The sequence below is a fragment of the Hyperolius riggenbachi genome, chromosome 4, assembly GCF_040937935.1.
Source record: "Hyperolius riggenbachi isolate aHypRig1 chromosome 4, aHypRig1.pri, whole genome shotgun sequence".
Classification (NCBI taxonomy): Eukaryota; Metazoa; Chordata; class Amphibia; order Anura; family Hyperoliidae; genus Hyperolius; species Hyperolius riggenbachi.
Genome location: NC_090649.1, coordinates 259,584,624 through 259,593,968, shown reverse-complemented (window position 1 = coordinate 259,593,968; position 9,345 = coordinate 259,584,624). Strand labels below are relative to the sequence as shown.

The window sequence follows — 9,345 nt, the reverse complement described above, 5'->3', positions numbered from 1 at the left end:
GCTTCTATCCTTCCCCTCTGAGCCTCTCCCACGCCTCTATCCCTCTCCTCTAAGCCTCTTCCTCACCTCTATCACTCTCCTCTGAGCCTCTCCCACGCCTCTATCCCTCCCCTCTGAGCCTCTCCTGCAGCTCTATCCCTCCCCTCTGAGCCTCTCCCATGCCTCTATCCCTCCCCTCTGAGCCTCTCCCATGCCTCTATCCCTCCCCTCTTAGCCTCTCCCATGCCTCTATCCCTCCCCTCTGAGCCTCTCCAATGCCTCTATCCCTCCCCTCTGAGCCTCTCCCATGCCTCTATCCCTCCCCTCTTAGCCTCTCCTACAGCTCTATCGCTCCCCTCTGAGCCTGTCCCACGCCTCTGTCCCTCCCCTCTGAGCCTCTCCCATGCCTCTATCCCTCCCCTCTTAGCCTCTCCTACAGCTCTATCCATCCCCTCTGAGCCTGTCCCACACCTCAATTCTCCCCCCCCCCCTCTGAGCCTCTCCCACGCCCCTATCCCTCCCCACTGAGCCCATCCCACACCTCTATACTTTCTCTCTGAGCCTCTCCCATGCCTCTATCCCTCCCCTCTGAGCCTCTCCCACGCCTCTGTCCCTCCCCTCTGAGCCTCTCCCATGCCTCTATCCCTCCCCTCTTAGCCTCTCCTACAGCTCTATCCCTCCCCTCTGAGCCTGTCCCACACCTCAATTCTCCCCCCCCCCTCTGAGCCTCTCCCACGCACCTATCCCTCCCCGCTGAGCCCATCCTACACCTCTATACTTTCTCTCTGAGCCTCTCCCCCGCCTCTATCCCTCCCCTCTGTTGCTCTCCCATTCCTCTCTGCTCTGCCAGGAGAAGCAGACAGGCGAGCTGCAGCGTTGTGACCCCGGGGTCACAAAAAATGAATGAAACTGACTGATTGCTGGCCACAGGAGCGGTGGTAAGAGCCTCTACCTGATCCAGATAGCCTCCCGGATCAGGTAGTATGTTTCCTTTACCTTTATTCTTGTGATCGGGATTGCTTTAAACACATATTAAGCTGTTACTCCATGCTTATACACTTGGTACACAAGCTACAGACTTTGCTGACCTCTTTAAAACAGTCCACTCTTTACAGATGTGCTGATAATATCTTCAGACACGTATTATGGGGGCATGGGCTGGTGATAACTAATTCTTGTAACATAAATAATAGCAGTAACAAGGTTTATTGAACACTGATGTAAAATCAGAATCGCAAACAGCATTATCGATCAGAGGCTCGCTCTCAGTTATTTTAAGCACAGTTAAGTACATGTACGTTAACACTTTCATGTATCCAAACCCACCTGATATCTGACATTACAGTGTGCAGGACAGTAGCCAGACAAGCACACAGATCCCAGACTGCTACACAACATAGAAACACCAGAGCAACTCTAAAAAGATGTATATAAAAAAACAATACCTCAGACTAAGCACTTTTCTCACTGTACACATGAACTGCTGCTACATGTGAAGTGTCAGAAAATGATAACTCTGATGTTGAAAGTATTTTCTTTTGTTATGTGCGACAAAGTTTACGTTAAATTATGCAACAGAATGGCAAAAGGTGAGCCGAAGCACTGAACTTTTATGTTGACGTGAGAAACCACTGTAATGCCTTTTCACAAAGTGCTGAAACATGAAAGCGGAGGCTTAGTTCCAAAACCACTTCTCCAGATTACTGACAGATTTGTACTCCTGATGTCTTTTAACATGATCGCAGGCTAGGCAGGCATGAGATTCCCAGAAATGGGACAAGTTCACTGTGTAGTGCCTCCTCCAGTTAAAGTAGGCCAGGTACCGTTCTGTGTCTTTGTTCAGCATTAACAGATAATCTGCCAGCTCTCTTGGAGAGAGGAAGTCTTCCACGTGGATGAAAGAGTCTGCTGGTATGTAGTTCTCATAGTTTTCTCTAGAAGGACCCAGCACGATAGGCACTGATCCTGCCATTAGAGCATTGTATAGTTTTTCAGTTATGTAATCTTTGTGGATAGAATTTTCAAACGACAAGTAAAATTTACAAGTGGAGATAGTAGGAATCAAGTTTTTGTCACTCAAGTATTCCCCAAATGCCTGGCCATAAGTCAAGATTTCGATATATTTGTTGAGTTCGTTGTAATACTTGACTCTGACGTGATCTGGATTCCAGTTGCTTACCACCCAACAGACCAGCTTGTCCTTGCTTGGCACTTCAAACTCAAAGGGCTGGGTGCTCACCACCATAAAGCCATAAGGGACCTGGATGTCTGAGTCACGTCTGTAAGTCAGTGTGAGATTAAATAAATGTTCTATGCCACTTTTTTGTGGGGTGTGAGTTGGAGACTCCAGATTCATCCAAATCCATTTCTGAAATGGTGGCCTTACCTGCACTGGTAGGTTGGTCAAGTCCCAGCTGATATCTCTGTGATGTATAAGTACTGCATGGGATTTGTTGTACAGTGTACGGTCAACAGTCAAATGGCACCCATGGATATTAAAGAGAGCTGCACAGGACTGGAGTTCAAAGGTTTGCCCAAACGGCCAGACCCATATGAGGACAATGGTTTCATTATACTCCTCCCTTTTACTTGAGAAAAAATTCTTCATCTTAAGTACAGAGTTAGCGGATTCTATTGGGCTGGAGATCCAGTTGTTTGTTGGTTTCACATATATTAAAATACATGCCATGAAGCAAATCAACACGATGCAGATAACTAGAAATGGTCGTAAGAAGCCTTTAGATGTTGATGTCATAATTTGCCCTGAAAAATAAAATACATGAAAATAATTATAAACACCACATAGTACTCATACAGTACGTTTTTATTGTGTTTTTTACTGCATGATCAGAAAGCTATGCAATTTATATCCTTTATATTTGTTTAAATACTTATGCTTATTGTCCTTAGAAATGGAAGTCGAGCAGCATTTAGCAGTATTACTGAATACCACTGGTGGATCATGCCTGGATTTCACTGCCTGTCTGGATCTATGAAAATGGTCAAGACAGTGGACCAACAGGGAGGCGGCAGGGGAAGGTCGATGGGTGCGTGCGCATGTCCTGGGGGAGTAAGGCAGCAGTGCCGTGGTGCTGAAGGACAGCACCACAACGCAAAACCTCACTTCCCATCAGCCAGGATATGGGAGCATTGCTCAGGATTTCGCCTGAGTAATGCTCCCTGACAATCGGCCATTGCACGAGTGAAACTGGCAATAGGATTTTCCAATCATCCTTGTGTGGTGACAAGGTGATAAGTAGCTCGCATTTTCAAGCTACTTATTACCTGGAATAGAATATGGACCAGAATCTATTCAGATAGTGCCTTTTTCACATAAGTTCTCTCGTAGGTGATATTTAACATCTTACAATAAAATGCCCTTTAAGCTACTAGCAAGCAAGAAAATACTCATAATACGTTTTGACAGTACTTTTTCATATACAGTACTTTTTTAAACTTTTTCAATTGTAGAGTGCTAAAAATTGATTTGCACCCAGAAGAAAAAAATGATCTCCTAAGAGGAAACTTAGGAGAAAAAGTGAATGGGATCTGGCCCATAATGTCTTAGCCCATATTTGAACCTAGGATCCTAAGGCTGCAAGCGACATTTCCTTGTTTAACATGTGGAATTTAGTATGACTCTCTGTCCATACTTATGTGGAGAAAACAAATCTACGTGAAAGAAATTAATCCTGGCACCAATAGCTGTTTTTGCAATAGCTGTTTTTGCAGTTTCATTAAACTTTAATAGTGAAAAAAATCCTGGCACCAATAAATTTAGGGGAAGTCATTTTAGTTATGGAAAATATTTACTGAATAAATGGAAAATATGCTGATATACTTTAGGCTTCTTTAAAAAGAATGCAATTGCACCCTTGGTTTCTGGAATGCTGAAAAAGGACTATGCAATACAATTATTACTTTTTTTTGTAAATAAAAAAAAAGGTTTGTCTTGCTAAACTAATATCTAAGATGTTTAATAAAAAGCCTTCCTGTCCTCAGCAGATAACTGAAGACTGTTTGGAGCCACTATCAGTTTCGGGTATGCAGACAGCACATTAGTCATTTTATATTGTTGTCGCAACTCATCTTTCACTGTCAATGCACTGAACAACTAGCAGCTGTAAAGACTTCCCAGTCAACCTGAGTTTTGGGAAAGTTGCAGTGTTTTCTAGTCTGTTAAATGAAGATAAAGGTAGAGAGTGAAGTAACATCGGAAAATGTCATTTTCATGTTTTAAATATTTATAGGCTTCTTGCACAGCTGCCAATATGAACTAACATTACTGCCACTATATTTTATCAGGGATGCTAATGGCGATTAGATATGTTAATATCCTTTTTAGTCTCTGTAGGAGAAACATTAACGTCAGTCTTAAAGCAAAATGTAATCACCGTGTTTAACTAATTAGACTTTCTAATATTAGGTGCAGATGAGATGGAATTAAAATTTGCTCGACAACTATAGTACCTGAAATTTGCTGAGATGGCAGCATGATTCGACTTTGTAAGTATTAATAGCTATTTTTAAGTTTCCCTATAAAAATGAATGCCTATATTAATTACCTTTAGGTACACATATGGTCTAAGGCAGGGGTCTCAAACTCAATTTACCTGGGGGGCCGCAGGAGGCAAAGTCAGGATGAGGCTGGGCCGCAGGAGGCAAAGTCAGGATGAGGCTGGGCCGCATAAGGAATTTCACAATCGCGGCGCATCGCCGCCTCTGCCCACCCCTCTCACTCTTCCTTTACAGAGAGGGGCGGGGAGAGGCGGCGATCCGTGTGGCGATTGACGTCAGGAGGGGCAGAGCTGAAGCTGAAAGCTCTGCCCCTGCCAGGAAATGCCGGCGGATTGCCCCCCAGACGATTTGGGAGCTCTGCAGCCCTCGTTTAGCGGCAGGGATGCGGCAGATTACTTGGGAGCACTGAAGCGAACTATAAGGAAGCTTTTGCCGGTGAGGGCCACAAAATATTGTATCGAGGGCTGCAAATGGCCCGCGGGCCGCGAGTTTGAAGCCCCTGGTCTAAGGCCTTATACACGAGTAATTTCTAACTGACATATGATCCAGTCAAAATGATAAGATTTATGGCTGATTAGAAGGGAATTCTTTTGTTGACTGATGGCCAGTAAAGAACTGTAATATTGATAATTAAAGTGGATCCGAGATGAACTTTTACTCATTGTATAATTGTGTTCCTTTCCTATTGTTTATAGGGCATTCCTCAAGCCAAATACTTTTTGTTTTTGTTTTAATACTCTAATTCCCTATAAACTAAACAAGCCTCGCCCACAGCCTTTCAGAGAGCCTTGGCATTTTCAGACAGTAGCAAGGGCTCATGGGAGCTCAGTCTGGGCAGGAGGAGGAGGTATTACTAGCCAGAGATTTCAGAGGAGGAGGGGAGATGAGGCTGAGTGCTGAAGATGCAGATAAGCTAACCTATGTGTAATGTTTGCAAACAACATGGCTGCTGTCATTGTATCACAGGAAGTAATAATCATATTCTATTGAAGCTGTTTGCAGCTAGATTTGCTGTGTAAACTATGTACACTTTAGATAAGATATATAAACAAGTTACTTCTTATAGTTAGTTTTTCATCTCGGATCCGCCTTAAGGAAATACTGATTGGCAGTGGCTGTGCACGTTACATATTTGTGGATGGTCAAATGACCTATCAAAACAATGCAACAGTAATTTAGGATTGGAGAGAAGAGACATCATAGATGGGCCTATGTTTATTACCTGCTGACCTGATATTTATTAGAATGACTGATTGCCTTTATTAGCGATACTTTGTATAATTAGCGATACTTTGTACACATTGTTCATATGACTCACTTTAAATGGATGATACCTTACTGTATTGTAAGAATGGCTGATTGCCCAAAAGGTTTTAATTTTTTTATTCAATCAAATAGTGTTGTTGCCCTGTCTGTCTCCTGCAGTCCAAGATGCGCTTGCTCTCAAATTTCTACTGTCTAAAGAGTAATAAACTAAGAGGTGGATTAGTTTTTCAGTTAGGGAAGGTGCTGGAATGTGAGTCCTCAAACTTGGTGGATCTTCAGATTATCAGGAAGTTCAATTTCAAATACCGTTATAAAAATAATTTTCTTATTTGGGAATTGAACTTTGGGCAACGTTTCTCAGAGGCTTAAAGTGATCCTTAAGTGAACTATAAAAAATGAGATTTACTCACCTGGGGCTTCCCTCAGCCCCCAGCAGCCGATCGGGGCCCTCGCAGCCCCGCTCTGACGCTCCAGGACCCGCCGGTGAACACCTCCGGTTTGGCCGTCACCGGCCGACAGGCATGGGAACGCGAGTGATTCTTCGCGTTCCCAGCCTGTATGTCGCCCCCTATGCTGCTATTGCGACCTCCGATCGGCTGCTGGGGGCTGAGGGAAGCCCCAGGTGAGTAAATCTCATTTTTTATAGTTCACTTAAGGCCAGAGCCGGGACAAGGTCCTTCAGCACCCAAGGCTGAGACACCAAAGTGCGCCCCTCCATCCCTGCCACCCCAGCCGTCACACACTGATTGCTATTAGACTTAGAGGCGCCACAGGGCCCAAAACCTCCCCAACACCTTAATATCTAGTTATCTGGCTTGCAGTCACTGCCATGTATCCCCTTTTCTTATTTCTTCCTGCTTCAAACACAATTAGGAATGACAGCTGAATGAATTCTGCGCCCCCTCCTACACTGCGCCCTGAGGCTGGAGCCTCTCCAGCCTATGCCTCGGCCCGGCCCTGCTTAAGGTTCACTTTAATGCAGGCTGAGGTGTGTGGTTGTTAGCCAAACTAAGTCATGAGATTTAACTGTTGAACAAAAGGAGAAACACCAAGAGGTCGCACCAGGATATGCTAATAATATGTTACCTTTATTAAACACATGAAAGTAGAAAAAAAAATATAAAAACAGAGTAAAGGGGGCAGGATATGGCCGCAATAATACATGTATAGAACCACAATAAATGCATATGTTTGTGTCTACCATAAAGGATATATGGGTAGTAATGACACTAATTGCTCCCAAGAGAATTACATCTCATAAATAATCATATGATACACCAACCATAAATGTAAATAAAATGTGAGAATATACAATCATAGAGTAGTACGTGTATTCATTGAGGAGAGAAATGACAAAGTGCAATGATGTGGAATGCATTGCCACAGGAAGTAGCATTTAAAGGGGGCTTAGATGCTTTCCTTGCATTGAAAGACATATATGGCTATAATTACTAGGTAATGCCCAGTGGTGTTGATCCAGGGATTTTATCTGATTGCCATCTGGAGTCTGGAAGGATATTTTTTTCCCTTTTGGGGCTAATTGGACCATGCCTTCTAAGGGTTTTTTGCCTTCCTCTGGATCAACAGGAATATGTGAGGGAGCAGGCTGGTGTTGTACTTTGTTTTCTGGTCGAACTCGATGGTCGTATGTCTTTTTTCAATCCAAATAACTATGTAACTATGATAAATATATTACTCTGCACAGCAGAGCAATAATGCAAATCAACTGCATCTGCAACGGTGCATATATAAAGTGCAAGTGTTGTGCAGAGAGAACCACCAAGGTTATAGAAGGGAATGTATCACACCAAGCACAGTGCGAATAGAAAAACCACCCCAGTGAGGGAAGGAGTGAGACAGAGGAGTGACATCCACAAATTAAAGAGAGGTAAAGAAAGAAAGTGCATGTGAAAAGGAGATAGTATTCTCTCAGTAAGGAAGGAAACTGTGTAAGGGAAGTATACTACCTGGATAGAGACTGCAACAAGCACGCTACACCCCGCCGAGCCTGACGTGTGTCGTGGCCATGCACACCTCATCAGAGGCATGAGATTTAACTGCTCTGCGACCGCCTAATGCCAATTGGCGGTTGCAGGGTGGCTCCCCCAGGACCACCTAATGCTGATTGGCATCAAGTCCTGGGGGCGGAGATTAGCAGGGAACGCATGTGCATGCGCGATCATCCCCTGCCAAGACGCGGAGCAGAGCTCCGTGATCAGCCTACCAGCCCACGATCGCGGTTGGCAGGCTGTTAGAGAAAAAAAGCAGTTTATCTACATTGTAAAGCAATGCAATCTACCGCAGCACTGTACAGGGGACAGCTCTGTCATTTAGCTGTCCCCTCCAGTGGCTCACAATCTGATCACTCTCATAGGCTGATGCCTATGAGAAGCGATCACAGTGATTGGATCTCGGGGGGAGGGAGGGAGGGAAGGTGGGAGGCAAAAATATGCATATTTTATTTAAAAAAATAACAATAAAATTATTTTTTTTAAAATATATACAAATCGCAGCAGTAATCAGATCACACCAACAGAAAGCTCTGTTGGTGGGCAGAAAAGGAGGCAAGATTCATTTGGCTGCTAAGTTGTATGGCTCTGCAATAAACTGTTAAAGCTGCAGAGTGCTGAATTGTAAAAAAAATGGCCTGGTCACTAAGGGGCTGTAAGACTGTGGTCCACCAGTGGTTAAAGCTAGTGTTTTTCCTCCCATCTGTATCTACACAATGCTTAGCTCATGCTTGACCATGGGTCTGAAAGGTTTCTAATTTTGGGTGCTGGCAGGCAAGAAATCCAGTGTATCTTGGACAGCTCTCATTTCAGCAGTAAGATTAGGTAGGGTGGCATGATTGTAGTCATAGTTGGATAGAATTGTGGTTAGTTGATGGTGAAATGAATGGAGTTGTAAAAAACTCTGCGAAGGGCACGTGAAAGTTCCAATCTTCCTGCAATACAGAGGGGACAAATCTCCCCTGTATCTAATTGTCAAATTGCGAATAATAACTAGTCCATAGATATACATGAATATTTACACATCTGCAGAGCTTCTCCTGAACTTCAGTGTGAATTGTACTCCTTGGTCCAAATAAATATCATCAGGAAGGGCATGGAGTCTTCCACCTTCTCTACTTCATACTTCTACTGTAGCCATGGCCTGAAGTGTTTCTTGATAAGAAGAAACAGACTCACTTTGAACAAAAGATTCACTACAACTAGTAAAGAAGCGAAATCACTGGAAGGAGGACGTTGGACAATAAAGACCATGGACAACATGTCCAGGGGTGAGAGGAGATGAGAAATGAACTTAATGGGCACCACGGTTTGTTTTTATGAGTCTTATAATAGGTACTGGCTGGGCTTGCAGCCCACAATAGCCTTTGCTAAAAAGGTTTAAGAAGCTAGCTAGAATGTCTGTCAAGCAAGTCATCCTGACAGCTCTGAAAGATAGAGGCTTGAACTTTCCTGGGGACTAAGACTTTATGAAATAGATTGTTCTGGTCACGTACCACTGCAGACATCCTCAGCTCATTCCCACTCGTCTTCTTGCCTGCCCTATTCATAGAGCAGGACACACTGACCTACA

General features: G+C 43.8%; 1 protein-coding gene across 4 annotated transcripts in view; it reads right to left on the bottom strand.

Moving 5' to 3' along the window:
- Positions 1–879: 879 nt before the first annotated feature.
- The window catches only part of FUT9 (fucosyltransferase 9), a 262,837-nt gene continuing 254,371 nt past the window's right edge, over positions 880–9,345 (bottom strand). For all 4 annotated transcript variants that reach the window (XM_068279403.1, XM_068279402.1, XM_068279404.1 and 1 more), the window contains one exon: positions 880–2,742. In XM_068279403.1, coding sequence (XP_068135504.1) covers positions 1,655–2,734 — 1,080 coding nt within the window. In that variant the 5' untranslated portion in view covers positions 2,735–2,742 and the 3' untranslated portion in view covers positions 880–1,654. The remainder of the gene's footprint in view (positions 2,743–9,345) is intronic.